Raw genomic sequence first — 18,059 nt, 5'->3', positions numbered from 1 at the left:
AAAAGAATTTATCAACAGTGGTTCAGCAAACATGACATTGATTTCTGCATTCCGTGACCACCACAAAGCCTGTTTGTGAATCCCATTAAGTATGTCTGGGACGTATTGTAAAAACAGATCTGGGAGCAAAGTCCTCTGCCGTCAAATGTGAGCCCGGTTGAAGGACTGTCTAGCAAATTCCAAACTGCATGTACTGTAATTCGAGCTACAGGCTAAAGGAGATCCACCACAGTATTAAATAAATTTCTGATTCAGTGGCCGGTATGTGTAGTTTGAAACTAGCCAAATATCAGCAGAGAATAAATTCATAGTTTATTTTATTTAATATGGTATTGTGAATTAATACCATTAAAGAGTAATATGAATGATAACCGATATTGTTACATTCAACCAACTTCTTTGCAGAAACACTGAGTAAGAGGGTGGAGCTGATTCCATTAACTTAGCACAAATTTCAAGACCTTAGTCAGTGAGCATATTCAGCTGCTTTAACCCATTTGCAGTTTCCACACTCACCACACTCTCTGGCAATTCAGTCTCCTCACCAACTACTCTCCATGCAAAGAACCTCATCTTCACTCCTTTGCTCACACTCTTATTACATAGCTTCAAAGGATGTTCTATACTTATCTCCTTGTAATTTATGAAAAATCTTCTCTGCATTAATCTGGTAACCACCCCTCATCAACTTGTATCTCACTCATAACCCCCCCCCCTTCTCTTTTCTTCTATTCGCAAGGCTCTTCAAATTGCATTCTCTCCATCAGTCTTCATATTCTACATTCCAGAGACCTGACACAAACTTAGTGAATCTTCTATGGGCCTTCTATAAGATTTCATGATTCCCTTGAAAACAGGCAACCAAATTTGTGCACAGTAGTTCATATGTAGCCTGATCAAGATTTAATACAAAAGAACCATTAACCTCTTTTGCTTCTGCATGTCAAAGTTCTCCTCATCATTGCCATAAATCCATTTTGATGTTCTCATAATTTAGCAATGCAATCCCTAAACTTCAAGTCTCTGTCCAGATCCCTTATCTCTCACCTTGTTCAAAAGTTCTGTGTTAATTGTATACTCTACATTTTATTCTCACTTATGAAATTTCAAGACCTTACACTTTGCAACATTAAACTGGTTTTCCTCACTTGTCTGCCTACACAGTCTATTCAGATATTCAAATCTTCCTTTATGGCCACATGTGCTCTACTCTTCATAACTGTTTATGCAAAGAACTGCATATCTCCAGTTAAGCCTGTTACAGCATCATCATACAAGCTAAGTAATAATGGTCCCAAAACAGAATCCTCTGGCGTGCACACACACACACACTGCTAGTGACATTTCTTTCTTTTTTTTTTTATATCTATCTGCAGCCAGTCACCTATGCAGCTCACTACTTGGTTATTATCCCATCCATTTCAATTTAGTTACCAGCTAAAATACCTAAACCACCCACACACACACACACACTCACTCTTCTGTAGTTCATAGCCTCAGTCTCTTCATGCATGGAACCATTTTACTCTCTTTCCAATGCTTTGGGTTTTGCCCTGTTGCAAGCCTCATATTAAACAGATATGCAAGACAGTAATGCCATTAACCCCCCCCCCCCCCCCACAGCATTCATTTAACACACTTGGTGATATGTTGTCAAGTCCTACTGCCTTACTGACATGAAATTTATTTAATTTTTCATGTACCTCTTGTTCATTCACTGTCAGTCATTCTTCTCACTAAGCCCTCTTCATGATATTGCATTCTTGATAATGAAATACTCTGAACTGCTCATCTCTAATAGGCAGTTTTCTAATCTACATTTTCATCCGCTAACATCATCCTGTCATAATCATTTTTCTTCTATTTGCACATTTCTGTAAAACTAGGATTTTTCTTGGCTTGATTTGCTCATTTCTGCTCATACTGCACTTTTACAGTCCTTGACTAACCAAGTCACTTCCCTTGCCTGCTCTCCATACCCATCATATAATGATTATTATTATGCTTCATTTTTATTACTATTACTCTTCTGGGTCTGGTTCCCACTGATGAGACTTCACTAAAGGTTGAAACTGGTCTGGGTAATGACTCTTCCCATGATGCATAACATTATACACATTCAAAAGGATGTGTATAATGCTATGCATTATGGGATATTGAGACAATTAATGTGAAGTCATTAGCATCTATATACAAGTAGCCTGGTCATGACGATACTGCAAGCAAAAACTTTGTGTGCTTACACCTGGATAAAGGATAAAACAAGAATATAATTTTTTAGCAAGTTTATTGTGTTGCTTCAAAACAGCCTTCTTTTTCCAGATAGATGAATAAAGAGATTAAGCAATTTTACTCCTTCCTTATTTAGTCTTTTCACCTTTGAAATACACTCGTACATTGCTTCTGTTAAGTATCTCTTAATCAGTGTCCAAATAGCATCTGTTCTTTGCATTCAACTTTCCCCTTTTTCATACTACAGGTCGCAAGTGTTTCATAATCACCAGCCTTGTAGTCTCACATATATCCATGTTCTTTCCTCACAGAAGTTCTCATGATCACCTCTAATGGCCACTTGCCAATTGGTGAAAAATTAGACACTCCATTCACAATCACATCCTCTGATGAGATATGATCATATCTAAGAATATGCCCTCCATTGCATATTGCCTAAGAGCATAGTCTCCCAGGTAGAGTGGCTAGCTTATCTAGTTCCCAACCAACAGGCTGATGTGAGACCACCACTCCCCTCTTACTGGAGGCCTAAAATGGCTTGGAAAAGTTCAGTGTTTGACTTCTAGAACAGAGTTGCCAGATTATGTAAAAAATAAATAAAAATACAAAATGAATAAAAAAAAATGAAAAAATATCCTTAATCCATTCACGGTACTAAAGTTCTACAGGTTTACGACCTTTTGTGACACTATTGCTAATAATCAATAATTCCTATTCAGAGATTCATTTGGAGTTAACAATTTTGATTAAATTTTGCATTATTCATATAGCATATACTATAATAACCAATTTGTTGCTTGTGACAATCTACTGTTGTCACTGGCAGTAAATTTAACTCATATTTATCACATTTTTTATTCTCTTTTGTCAGGTTAATCCAGACCCTATCTTTGTTTCTGGTATTTGGGGACCTTATTATTCAGCAATGGTACCTGAAATGTGGCTAAATGAAGCTGGACAAAGTTCTGCTGGGTCACTGGTTAGTAGAATATTTGTAATACACATGCAGAAAAGAGAGTGGGGGGGGGGGTGAGGAATGTTTGAATGCTTAATAGAATATGAAAATGTTAGAGTATTTTCTCTACTGTTATATATGGATGTAGTCAAGTAGGCCTGTTAAGTACATGATCTGCATTTGTAACCAACAGCCTAGTGTTGTTAATTTTACAAATTTTCATAGATTACTGTCTTTATTATGTGTCTTTTATAATTAATTCATTTCATTTCTCAGATATTTATATATTTAATTAAGATTAGGAGTCATAGTGGGAGGTATCACTAAGCAAAGAATGTGAAAAACAGCAATACATGTCATTTCTCACTTTAACCATGTGCAAGCATAATTCTTCTGCTATCACTAACAGTACTCCTCTTCTTTTCTGCTTCCTATTCCGCTTGAAGTTTTTACATACCTTCATTTCTGTTCTCATCTGTGTATCATCCTCATTTAACTAACTTTTGCATATGCCCACTAATCCTTGGGCTCAGGACTTTTATTTCTGATTTTGCATTGTAATGGTTGATGTGAGTCACATATGGCATATTCTGTCATTACTCCCTTATGTTACCTCACCTGCCCATTACCTCTCTGACCTTCTTTTCCATTATTATACTCCCATACTTTCCCAGATATGACAATTCCAGTTTGAGGTCATCCCACCTTCACCAAATTCTTCACTCTTGTTGCTCTGTGCTACATATCCCTGACCACTTTGGTTTCCTGTTCCTTACAATCATCTCCATTCTTTTACTCTGCCAAGTGAAGAGTGGACTGAACTCCTTTGTACATATTCCAAATATGGTGATATATCTAATTTCACATTTTTTATTAATATCAAGCCTACTTAGAGCCAACTCTATTAAAATTTAACCTCTCTCTCCTAAACTGTTCAGACTTTCATTCATATTCATTCCACATGCAAATTTTGCCTCTTACAGATCTGTGATTTTGCCAATCAGCATATCTGTTTTCATTCTGAACTCAATATTGTCATACTGAATTTATCTTTTTCTTGGAACAGCCTTCCCTATACCATTTTTCTCAATAAATACAATTCCCAACTCTTTAAAATCTTGTATCGATTCCTTCTTTCTCCTTAACTCTTTGCCTACAATCCTCTGGATTGAATTCCAGATAGCTACTGTGAAACTTTTATATCTCAATATTTGAGCATTTCTGGTCGGTATCGTCTAATCCAGCTGCCTTTCCACATTTCAGGTTGTTGATGGTTTTTCCACTTCAAGTATTGATGCATCAATACTTGAAGTGGAAAAACCATCAAGCATTGATGCATATTCCTCATGTACCCATCGTGTTATTTTGGTTGTGTGTTTTCTACCACCATGGTGTCACTGCATGTTTCATTTAGGAATCTTTCAATGGTGTATTGTGTCATTATGCCATTACATCTTTTACAGGACTCTTTTCTCCATTTTTAAGCTTTTTTTTTGCCCTAATAGCTTCCAGAATATTTTGTGACCTTCCTGATATTTCTTTTCAGTTTTCTTATCATGACTTCCCATAGTCTTCCTATGACTTTTGTTTAGCTAGTTTACACATTGCTTCACTTTCTTACAATTTTCTCTGTATTCTCTCACAACATCTGCTTACTTACTTTCCAAGGAACGTTCGATAAGCTTTCTTCTTTTCCTCGACTGCGTCTTTAACTTTCTATGTTTTACATGGAGTTCTGATTTTTCCATCCTGCTGACAACCTTACCATAGCTTTGGCTGAATCAATCAATCAATATCTTCTTCAGAGTCTGCCAGTGACTCTCCAAGGTTTGGTTCTTGTTTTGAAACTTTTTTTTTCTTGAATAATATTTGTGTCACCTCTGAAAGTTGCTCAACTTTGATACTTTTTAAAATTTTCTTACAAATTTTTTTTTCAATATGATAATTAGTTTTATCCATAAGTTATTTTTATTTATTTATTTATTTTTATGTTGCTCCTACTCATGAAAGGTTGGAAACCTATGTTACATGTGTATTGCAGATGGGAGGGGTCAAGGACTTTTTCTGTTTTTTATTCATTTTTTAAACTTTTTTTTATTTGTAGTTATTTTTTACATAATCTGGAAACCCTGCTCTAGAGACCAAGAAGGGAACGTTTTCAATCTAATTCAGTCTTCCAAATCACACCAGATTATGAAATTAATTTCCAACCTAAAGGTAATCACAAACAAATCCATGGCAAGATTTGAACCCATATCCTGTTTGATGAAGAGCAGATATACTACACTTGGCCAGCCAGGCTAGTAGAAGTTATGATACAGACAACTTTTTTTTTGTTTTAATATGCAGTATGAAGTGAAAATACAAGGAGAAGAGTCGCTCCTAATGATGTAGGAATGTAGCTATTAAGGGTGTGAGGACTAGATTTTTTGCTTAAAGGATGGCGAATGACGAGGAGTTGGGTAGCCAGGAGTGTTGATGAGCTGAAGGTTGAGTATGAAGGGCATGTGAATAATGGTTAGTATGGACCACAACAAGTCTTTGGCTCCACAGAGATGCCTGAGAAAACCTATAGTGCATTAATACTGTGAATGGATTTAGGATTTTTTATATTTTTTTTAATTAATTTTTGTAAATTTTTTTATTTATTTTTTACCTAGTCTGGAAATTCTGCTCTAGAGATCAAACATGGAACTCTTTTTAAACTACTTCCATCCTCGTATAAGTGATTCATACGAGTCACTGGATGATGAAATTCATCTCCAACCCAAAGACAATCAAGTACTTTCATGCCCATGGCAGGATTCAAACCTACAGCCTTGTGGTTGGAGAGTGGATACACAAACTACTTGACTAACTAGCCTGAAAGTATACATAAAATCTGTATTTAATGAGATGGCAGGTGTTGATTTAGCATTGTTTGCAAAAGAATGTGATGGATCTGGATTTAGAGAAGTTATCAATGAAAATAGCATAATAGAGATACTTGTCAATTAAAGATGCCAAGAAATTATATTCTTGGTGTCATCCTTTATCCAAGCATAAGCAAACAAGGTTTGCATGTGAAGTAACTCCATGATTGGTGTATATAGAGGCTAATGACTACACATTAATTGCCTTAAGTGAAATTAATTGCACTAAGTGAAAAATTAGTTATACTAAGGCAATTAATGTGTAATTGCCTTAGTATAAAATTAAAAGATCCTGAAGTAAAATAACACGTTACATTGCCACCCCTAAATTGTGCCGCCCAGGTTCATTGCACCCTTTGCACTCCAGTACATAACATGCCTGTCCAGAGTATTTTAGTAATAAGGCGTGACACCCTTTGACTACTTGTATATAGAAATATGACTTCTGAATTACTTCAACCTTGGTATCATTTCTGGGCCTGACTTCTCACTGATGAGACCTCAATAAAGGTTGAAAAGTTGGTCTCTGGGTAGTGTATCTTCCCATAATGCATAGCTTTATATTGTATGTAAGGATATGTGCATTACATTATGGGATACTAAGGCAATTAATGCAAAGTCATTATCCTCTATATACAAGTAGCCTAGTCATGTAGTTACTTCATGTGCAAACTTTGTTTGCTTATTTGCTTGCACTTGGATAAAGAATGAAACCAAGATTATAATTTCCTGTCATCTTTAATTGATAGTATAACCAAGTGGGAAAAACTTTCACCAAGAGATGCTTGTGTTTTTCATCTTGCAATCTTGAGAAATGAGGATAGTTACTAATATGAGGTACATATTACATGAACTAAGTTCAGAAGTAGATTCATACTAGAACTTTCTAGAAAATGCCCAGGATGCTACATGATAATATAAGTACATAGTACAGACAACAATAAAAATAATTTTCACAGCATTTGGTATGGGACACATCTCCTGTCCCTAAAAATCCACATTTAAGTTTATTTTGACCTAATTCCAAGAAAAGTCTTGGAATTCAGTAGGGTTTGGTTTGTTATGACTTATGATCTGGTCTTTGTATAATATCTTTTGTTTCAGTTGTCATAGTATGAAAAGAAAATTTCTGGTGTAATGTGGATTCTTTCTTTTTTTTAGGTTGATTATGTTATAAATAGTCATCCTGCTTCAAGAAATTTAAAGGCTAGTGTGGGGAAAGAAAGGTAATAATAAAGGATGGACAAGATTATTCATAAATCTAATTATTTACTTATGTTAATATGAAATTGCAGTAAAATTGTTTTTCGTGTCTTTTCTAATCATTGCTTAACATTAAACAACCACTTTAACGCATCGTTTCAGTAAAAATTTGGAGAAATTGATTAATAATATAATAAAAGGAGAATTGTATTAACCAGTATATCAGATGTGTGTATATGTCCATAATTATATAGATGTGAAGTTTGCAGTCAATATAATCTTTGGATATTATAGAAATAATATGGATATGAAGCGTATATCCATATTATTTCTATGGATATATAATATATAATTATTCCTATTTCTTCATTCAGTAAAATTGTTACTGTGTGTTCTGAGAGTATTCTCATTAACACATTTTTGATATATGGCCACATTTTTGATATATTTCATCCATGTGGCCATTTCGGTGTTAATGAGAATACTCTCAGAACAAACACACAGTAACAATTTTACTGAATGAAGAAATAGGAATAATTGCTTTAATTTTTCCTATCATTTTGTAGTCTCCATAATTTACTGAAATGAATGATGATTATCATGTAACACTCAAGGATATAGTAAAATAATTTTTCTTTGAGAATGATGTTGATTATGATCCAAAAAAATGTCACTAAATGTAACTTAAATTTTCAGAAGTTACTGTTATTATTAAATACTTTATATAAATAAAATATATTTTATACTTTTTAAAATGCTTTAAATTACTTTTTTTTAGTAAATACTTTTATTACGCACTGACCGAGAGTTCACTTATGAAAAATACGTCTTGGACATTTTAAGTTCCTTAGTACTGAACAAGAGATTTTGCTCTCTTAAGGTTTCTGCTTGGTCTCTGAGGAGAACCAACCAGTTCGAAACAGCTGTCAGGCCAGTGAAACCTTATCAAAGTGGACTAATAAAAGGTGAATATATATAGATGCTTGGGTGGTGCCTATGTCATTTAAGTAGTCCGTGCTAAGGCAACTCGTGAATGCCAGGGAATGTATTCCCATAAGCTCTCTGGTCAACTTACTTTTTGAAACTTTCATAGTTTCGACATTTGGCTTTGAAATAATGCTGGATTTAATATCCACTTTACTTATATAATTTTGCATTGCCAAACTGTTATAAATAGTCTTTTACTAAAATAAAGAGCCGTTTGACTCTTTATTTTAGTAAATACTGTTATTATTATTATTACATAGTCAATTCATAGAGCCCCAGAGACTTTGTGGAGGCCCACACTAACCACTTTCGACACAATGCCTGTCATTTAAACATTAAAGGTATACTTTAGACCTTAAAGTTGTTTACTGAGAAAGCACTCACAACTGCCTCTGCAACCTATTCTACTCATTTACTGCTCTCCAATCAAACACTAGTCTTTACATCCTTGCTAACCGCTGTAAAATCTCTCGTGATAAATTGAGTTAATTTTTCGAATTCAATTTTACAGAGGTTTCCAAACATAGAACAGAATTTATGTTGTAATAAATTAACTGTAATAATTTTACTGTAAAAATGCATAATAATTAAATGTTCATTGAATTGTATGTAAGATGGAAAAGAGGGAATTAACCCAGATTAAGACGATGACTAAGCCAAAACAAACGTTTGCAAGGTTTTGTGAACATGAAAATATGCGCCCTGAATGGAGGGAGCTGAAGTGACGTCATCATGGTGGTGGATAATCCTGAAACTATAATGTAGTAACAGGGAATTAAACAAGATATTTAAGGGTCTGAGAGGGCTCTCTCACTCACTCACTCTTTTGTGGTTTTTTTTTTTGGAGACCTTTGGCACAGGTCCCTTTCTCGGAGGACTGAGTTCCAATGGTTGGAAGAGAGGCCATAACTCCCTATTCTACAGAGAGAACCGCCATATCTTCTAAGCAACAGTTGTTACCCAGGATGAAGACGCAAGGTCAAGCTAACCTAGCTGAAGTTTTGTTCAAATTGATTGGACTGTGTATGTAAAGGTTGTGTATGTAAGTGAGCATAATTTTGTTAATGTTTTAGAAGCTTGCAATTGGAATTTGTATGTGTAATGAAGATGCTTACAGGAAATTGTTAGTAATTAGTTGATTAATAAGTTATAGTCATGAAACAGAAAACAAATGTTAACTTGTATACGTAGTGAACAGAATTTAGCTAAGTTGTAATATAGGGAATAACTACATGTTTAATTTAGATAAGTTGTCACTGTCATTATACCTATTGTGTATATGAAAAGGCTGAGAGAGAGAGATCTTTTCTCCCATTTTCTTTGTGAATTGTAGTTTCATTCTAGTAAGAATAAAATGTTTTGTTTAACTACCTTGCCTGATCTATTTTTTTTAGAGATAGTGCATTAGCAAAATGCACTATCTCTAAAAAAATAGCGAACCTACGTGCACTGGAAATTGCCACAATGGAAATTACATTGAGAATTGCCACAACTTGCTATGAGAAAATATGGGTATTAACTAAGCTCTTGCCTGTATTCCTTACCTTAACCATTATGGATCAAATACGCGTCCTCATACGCTTCGTATCCATCATATATTTCAATGTAATATCAATGGTATTACAATTTTTATATGCACTTCGCATCCATGAAAACTTGGACGTACATATACATTCTGGCCGGTAGCGTGGTAATGCTCAAACTACATTAGTTCAATCAGAATGGCTTAGTCATTAAAATAAATAAATTTTTCTGATTGATTAGCATGAGAATAGGTAACCTGTATTTCTTAGATAGGCTGATAACTTAAAGTGTTTACTAGTAGCAGGAATAGGAAATAAGATTAAAGGGGATTAATAGAGAGATCTACTTTAGGCAGATTATAGTTTTGTTAGAATAAAATACATAGAGGTTAAGTGAGGTACAAGGTGCTGGAATGCAGAACATGTAATTGCAGTTAATATTAAGGTACAAGAATAAATAATTAGAATTTTACAATGTCACAATCAATGACCTTTTAAAAGTATAACACAACCACATTCTCACAACTTGTGTGACTCCTTGTTCTCTCTCTCTCTCTCTTCCATCCAGTCACATATTGGAAAATTTTCTTTAGCATTTTCTCTGTAAAACCTTTTTAGTAACTTATATGTTTCAACCATTTTCCACTCTCTTTTCCACCTATTAGCTAAAATTTATAATCCACAGTCAAAAATCCAGAAAACTAATTATCTTCTTAGACCCATAGTGGATGTTACTGGTCCCCCTGTTATACATTATCCAAACAGTTGAAATCTCTTCATCTCCCTCACTAGTCATGTTATTAACATCTGCCATTCAGTCGTTTTCAACTCTTGGTGAACCTGTGAACAAAGGCTCTCCATCCCACTTGGCCTTCTTGTCTTTTTTTTTTCACTAATTGTAAGTTCAAGTTGGTAAGTTATTTTATGTCATCCATCCAACTCTTTTGTGTTCTTCCTCTTCTTATTCCCTCAATCTTCACCAACATAACTGCCTTTTCCAATGATTCATCAGCTTGCATAATATAATCAAAATACAGCAACTTTTGTTACTGTATTTTGGTTATATTATTGCTTGCTGTATTTGGTTAAAGCATTCTGTCTTTATATTCTCTAAAACCTTCTTAGTGGTCATTCTTGCAGTCCATATGATTCTTAATAGTCTCCTCCACACCCATAATTCAAAGGAATCGATTTGCTTTCATTTTCTTCTTAATTTAAATTGTACATATTTGGTCTGATGTATTAAAATAAAGAACTATTTATTGTTAAAAGACCAGAAGATAAATGATAAAATATACAAAGAGCCAACAAGTTTCACTAGCCACTGTCTAGCATTTTCAAGGCTGAACTGGTGTGAAAACAAATGCATTAAGTTACATGTAAAACATACACTTTAGTAACTGTTAGGCCATTACATTTGATCATTCATGTTTGATGGCGTGCATGTGTTCGAATGCTTCAGTCAGAATCTGGTACATGACCACGTGTTGTGTAGTTTTTAGCATATTGTAGTTCTGTTGAACTGAGAGAGATGATGAGATTTTTCTATATGTCCTTAAGAATAATTTTCTCAGAACTATCATATCTGTAGTTTTCTTAGTATTTGATCAACTGTTTTATTTTTAACCCAGCTCTCAAACCCATAATTTCAAATTGATTTGAACAATGTTTTGCATACAGCTAGTTTAGTGTTTGGTTAATTTTTCTCTCTCTTATTCAATATAAATTTATTCAGTTGACTGCTCGCCACATCAGCTTTGTTTATTCTCTTGTCTATATTCATATTTATTATTATTATTATTATTAACATCTGACCTCCATTGAGTCAGAGACTCATCGTGGGAGGTACATACTATCGCACACAGTGCTCATTCAGCTATGCCTTAAACTGATTCATTGTGTCTACATTCACAACACACACTCAAGCAACCCATTCTGCTTTCTGCTCTCTCTCACCAACCACTCTCCATGCAAAGAAGAACCTGCTCGTCATTTTTCTGTTCACACCCTCCTTATACAGTTTCCAGTGCTATCCCCTCCCGTCCCATTCTTTAAAAATTCTCTTCCATGTTGATCTGATAACAACCCCTGACTAGCTTATATCTCTCACATCCCCTATCTCATATCATAATCCCTCCCCCTCTCCTATTCATGAGGCTTTGCAATTTACATTCTCTCAATCTGTCCTCATACTCCACATTGTAAAGACTACTGACCACCTTTGTGAATCTTCTCTGGGCCCTTTCCAACATATCCTCATTACCATTAAAACCTGGTGACCAAATCTGTGCACAATAATCCATATGAGGCCTTATCAAGGCCTTATATAATGGCATCATAACTATTTCTGCCTGTCAGGGTCCTCTGCATCATTTCTATTACCTGATGAAGTCTTGAATTTCAGGTCCTTGTCCACCATCATTCCTAAGTCTCTCAACTCCTCCGCTTCCTTTAAAGTTTCCCCACCAAGTGTGTACTTCACATCCCATCATTGCTTTACCAAATCTCAAAACCTTACACTTTGCAACATTGAATTGACAGTTTCACTTACCTGCCCATTCATGCAATCTATTCAAGTCATCCTGTAAGGCAACATCCACTTGACTCTGCATTGCTCTCCCCAATTTTGCATCAACTGTAAACAGCTATATCACTAGTTAAACTCATCCCAAGATTGATTTTCATACTAAATTTGTTACAGTGATTATTCAGTTTAGTTAAGGAATTCTGCAGACTTGTACTGCATTTATTTAAGAGTAAAACATCTGCATAAAATAAGGAGCGAGATTAACATCTTCAATTTTGATGTTATGTTTAATGCCACTTTTTTCAATGTTTGGTCCTTTTCCAATTGAAGGGTGCATCATGCTGTTGGTCTTCCAACTCTGGTAAGGCATTTGAACAATATTGTGTACAGAGTTGGGGAACTGGTTGTTTTAAGAGACATGAAGAGATTAGGAAAAGTTTGAAGGAATGGCATATTCAGAGCCAGATGGGTAGGGAAGAAATGATAATATGATTGGGATACATTAAATTAGTTGAAATGTTAGTACCAGATTAATGTAGAATGGTTTTATAGAGTAGAGGTAGGCAGGAGTAGAACAAGAGCCATCTCTGGAAATTATATAATGAAAGTGTTAGGAGGGATTGAGAAGGTTTTTTGCTTGGAAATTGGTTGACAAATGGAATGCATTGCCTGACTGTGTGGTAACTGCAGAAATAATTTAAAAAAAAAAAAACAGTGTACATCTTACCAGTCTCCTAAACTTTAAGTGAAGATCTTCTACAAGGACTGTTTGATTGCATGTATTTCTGATAGTAATGATAAGAATAGCAACATATTTTTAAAATTTCTGAGATTTTTTTTGCACTTTTACTTCAATTCTGGATTGATTGGCTAAGTCAATAGTATTTCTACTCTCCAACCTAAAACCTGTGATAAATGCACTAATAAAACATATGGACGGTTGAGCATAGTACATCTTTTAAGTAGTGCAAGCTAAGGCAACTCCAATGCTAAGAATTGTATTCCCATAAGCTCTCTCATCATATAAACACTTTTGAAGTTTCTACATACAGTACTGGGACCTATATTGTTTAACCTTGATATCAATGATATTGTCCGTGGATTGCAAGTGGATATTTGGTTGTTTGCAGATGATGCGAAGCTGGGTAGGGTTATTAATAATAGTGCAGATCTGGTAGCCCTGCAAGAGGATTTGAATAAGCTAGATAGATGGGCAAATGAATGGGGGTGTTAGTTTAATGCAGCAAAATGTAAGGTCTTGAGGTTTATGACACGTCGATGGGATGCTGCATACTCTATGGGAGGAAGTAGGAGAGACAAGCGATCTGGGTTTGATGATTGATAGAAACCTGAAATTTAGGGGACATATTGGAAAGGTAGTGAAGGTAATGCAGAGGATTGCTGCAATAATGAGAAGGACACTGACCTGCAGAGATAAGAGGGTTATCATTCTGTTGTATAAGACTCTGATCAGACCACACTTAGACTATTGTTCTCAGATCTGGTCCCCAGGATTTGAAGGGGATAAATTAACTGTGGAAAGGGTACAAACGTGGATAACAAAGATGGTGTCGGGACTGTACAATGTTAGTTATGAGGATCGGCTGAGGGAATGTGGACTGCAGAGTTTGGTGGATAGAAGAAGGAAGGGTGATATGATTGAGACTTTTAAACTGTTGAGAGGTGGTTACAGGGTTGACACTGGGGAGTTCTTTTGCTTGGTTGAACAGCAGGAAGGGTGATGACAAGGGCTATCCCTGGAAGTTACGAAAGGAAACTCTGAGAAAGAGGGTGAGGAGTGGTTTCTTTGCATGGAGGGTGGTTGAACCATGGAATGCATTGCCTGATGGAGTGGTGAGAGCGAGAACGGTCAATGCATTTAAGGAGTGGGACTTTGTGTTTCCTAGGAGGGACCTCCCTCGATGAGTCTTGATAGACTTGTGTTTCTTAGAAAGGACCTCCCATGATGAGTCTTTTGACTCTATGGAGGCCTCAATAACAATAATAATAAAATAATATGGGATCTCCAATATCCATTACTTCTATGTAATTTACATCACTGAAATGAAGCAACATGGCTCTTTCTTTTGATAATTACTATTACACTCTGTCTGAGAGTTCATTTATGCAAAATACAACTCTGACATTGGATTTCTTTGGTGTTGAATAAGAGTCCTTGCTCTGAGCTTCCAGGTTGGGGTTTGCTGTGGTGGCCTTTATTAGGGCTACTTTGGTGGACGCTTTTCCTTGGGATATGAGCATCTCTGCTCATGGTAGGGTGGACCTATCACTGAGTAGGACCACCCTTGAGTAATGAGTTAAATGATCCTTTGCACATTCAGATTAGAATGATCTGGGCCACTGCTGAGTAATAAGTGCAATGATCCTTCGGATCACTCAGGAATCACCTAGTTTTTGGAGTAGTTACCTTACTTATATAGTGGCCTTTATCTGGGCCACTTTGGTGGATGCTTTTCCGTAGGATATAAGCAGTTCTACTCGGTGAGCCTGTCACTGAGTTACTTTAACTTATTACTCAATTACTGCTGAGTAATAAGTTAAATGATCCTCGGATCACTCATTGATTGCATGATCTGAGGGATCACTCGAGTTTTTGGAGAAGGCCTATACTTAAACAAATGGTCTTTGAAGAGAACTAGTTTGAAACAGCTGACAAGCCAGCGAAAACCATTATCAAATGCACTAATAAAAGACAAATATATGGACACTCATGCAGCACTTCTGTCTTTTAAGTGGTGTATTCTAAGACAACTCCAATGCCAAGGATTGTATTTTCATGAGCTCTCTGGTGAAAATTTGAGAACTGTAGAAGTTTCTACATAAATTCGGCTTTGAAATAATGTTGGATCTTTAATATCCACTACTATATAATTTACATTGCCAAAATGAAGCCATTTGGCCCTTTTTGAAAATAAAAGCCATGGGTTTTAATTCTACTATTATGGCAGGGGCCCGTCAGTAGTGTCCGGCGCCTGTGTGCAAAACTTTAGTTGCTGCTCCTATCCTCCCCCCCCCTCCAATAAAAAAATCACTTTAAAAAAAAAACGTTTTTTTTTTTAAAATATTTCCTCCTCTTTGGCACCTTTACTATCCTGGCGTCTGTGTGCATCGCACACATTGCACATATGGCCGGCATGTCCCTGGGCAAGGGTATTCATGAATATCTTTAGATGATAGATGATTTTGATCATCTAGGGTTAGACTATTTCCCTGTTTAATGCAGGTAAATGTGTGGTGAGAAAAATATCAAGTTTGGGTATTAGAGTGGAACATCTTGATTATCTATTATCTCATCAATGATACTTAAATGTGGTGTGTGTTTACAACCTTTGGTGGATGAGATTTCCTTTAAAAAATAACTTGCACTATATTATATATGGGATTTTTGACAACAGGTTTAGCAGGCTTCAGTGTTTTTGCTGTACAGGTCCATGTTGTTGAGGTTTTGAAACAAAATGTGCATAGAACTGTAATGAAAATAAATAATTTACTGACTAAATTAATTCTTTACAAGCTAACACTTCACCTGCTGAAGCTAGCATTATCAAAGCCCATTATCTAAGGTACTCAGCAAAAGACTTTAAATGAAATGACATTGAAAACAAGAGCATTGACATGCATGAAGGGAGAAAGTAGCATTGACATGCATGAAGGGAGAAAGTAGCATTTTTTGCAGTGATCTTCTGTGCTGACAAAAGGAAAAGATGGTGTGCCAAAATTTGTGTAGGATGACATCAATAGTTCTGTTGTAGTTAACCAGATTTTGTAGAACTTGAGCTGCTTCCTTCCAGGAATGTTCTCTGTGATTTAAATTGGGATTTGTATAATTAGCCTGACTTTATTCAAACCTGGCCATTATTCAAGGCATGTTGTTGCTAGTCCATGTTTAGGTTGCCCATACTGAATATACTTTTTATGTTCTTTTCTTCTTTACCAAGGTGGTCTACCCCATCTCTCGGAAATACTGGATCCCACATTGACAAGGGATGCTGTAGACGCCTGGGTTGGAGAGAGACAGTCCTTAATTTTTCTTGGGAAGTGTAAGCTTTGTTCAGGGGTTTGTGGACTGTTTTAATTTTGTGTTGTTTTAAGAGCATACTCTTTTGGTGTTGTACTTTTAATGTAGGATAATAGTGTATGTAGTGCATGTCTGTGGGAAGGTTTGTTCTTTTTAAGGAGTTTAGCAAGTTTGTTTAGCCTGCTCCAGATGTAATGCAGGTCCTGAGGATGAAATTGCTCTGCTCATGAAGGAAGCCAAAATTTTGAAAATTAATTTTGTTTTGTTAATAATTTTTTTTTTTTTTTCATTCCAGTTAAATACAGTTTTTGTTCATGAATCATTGCAACAACAACAGAAATTTAAATATGGAAATACAACTTCTTTGCTGCACAGTATTTTAAAAACTATTTTCTTTAAAATTTAAAAAATTCTCCTTATTAAACATGATCTGCTTTAACATACAGATGAAAATATAATTATAAGAAAGAGTGCTGAGTAAGCTAAATTCAGCCAAATGCAGATTGTCAGGAGCAGATTGTTACTTTAGGACAGATAAGCCAGGAAATCAAGGGAAGATAACAAGGATCTTTAAGTTTTGTATATCTTGAAAAAGTATATCATAAAGTGATGAAAGCTGTTCTAAACTCTACTATTATATAATATAAACTGACATTATGCAGAGCAGTATATAGCATATATGTAAGTTGTAAGCCAGCTGCTGTCATTGAAGGACTTATCAGCTGTAAGATAAGAGTTCATGTCATCTGTTATTCATCTAATGGATCACTTTATGGAAGAAAGTGTCATTTCAGTACAAGTCTTGAGGACTGTTTACAGTAACTTTATGAACTGCTATAACAAGTTTGGTATGAAAATCAACAGCTAAATGGTAAATACTGAAAACAGGCAGAAACATAGAAAACAAGTTCTGAAAGCGAACATAAAGCAAAATATTTTAATTATTTAGGTATAATTATTTTAGTGAAAATGACAAACTAAATTTTGACTGGATAACAGAATATATATAGCTAGTATGGTGGGGAGCTAGTGTTCCCCACATCCATTTGTGTGTGTGTAAGGGGAGGAAAAATGTGTTTACTCCAGTTATTTGATAAAGTGATGGTGATAGATGTTTCTGCATTGTTGCAAAATGCACAAAATTTGTTTAGCAAATCATCTTAAATGAACCATTTCATATATTTCTAATTTTTATTAACAGTGATATTTATGCTGTACTAAATGGCTCACTTGAGAATCTTACTGAAAAGAAGCCAGATCTCTCATCTGTTTCCAGTCTTACTTCTGAATTCCATGTATTGCCTGATTATCATGGGAATCGTTCACCATATGCTGATCCTGAATTGAAAGGAATGGTATGTTTTTGAACCATAATTTGAGCAGATTTTGAACCATAAGTTTAGTGCACTGTTGTGGACTGTTTTAATAATATAGACCTGGCCTTTTGCCTAAAATTAATAATAGAGAAAAGAAGAGAATACAATTTAGAAACACATATTGCATTTATTGACTTTGAAAAAGCATTTTACAAAGTTAAAAGAAACATATTATTTAACATATTAAAAGAAAGACAAATACCAAATAATATCCTAAAAGCTATCACAAGTATATATGAAAATAATCAAATACAAATAAGATTAAATCATGAGCTATCATATACAAGAGAGATAAACCAAGGGGT

The 18,059-nt window shown here is 35.2% G+C and overlaps 1 protein-coding gene across 1 annotated transcript in view; it reads left to right on the top strand.

The window, feature by feature from the left end:
- Positions 1–18,059, top strand: part of LOC150098518 (FGGY carbohydrate kinase domain-containing protein) — a 204,169-nt gene that overhangs the window by 131,405 nt on the left and 54,705 nt on the right. The window contains exons 9-11 of the mRNA XM_090405821.1: positions 3,104–3,211; positions 7,261–7,325; positions 17,580–17,733. Coding sequence (XP_090261947.1) covers positions 3,104–3,211; positions 7,261–7,325; positions 17,580–17,733 — 327 coding nt within the window. The remainder of the gene's footprint in view (positions 1–3,103; positions 3,212–7,260; positions 7,326–17,579; positions 17,734–18,059) is intronic.

The sequence above is a fragment of the Typopeltis vanoorti genome, chromosome 15 (assembly GCF_054136105.1).
Source record: "Typopeltis vanoorti isolate ZY-2024b chromosome 15, IOZ_Tvanoo_1.0, whole genome shotgun sequence".
NCBI classification, from domain to species: domain Eukaryota; kingdom Metazoa; phylum Arthropoda; class Arachnida; order Uropygi; family Thelyphonidae; genus Typopeltis; species Typopeltis vanoorti.
Note: the sequence above shows the minus strand (reverse complement) of the source record. Positions and strands in the feature narration are given on the sequence as shown.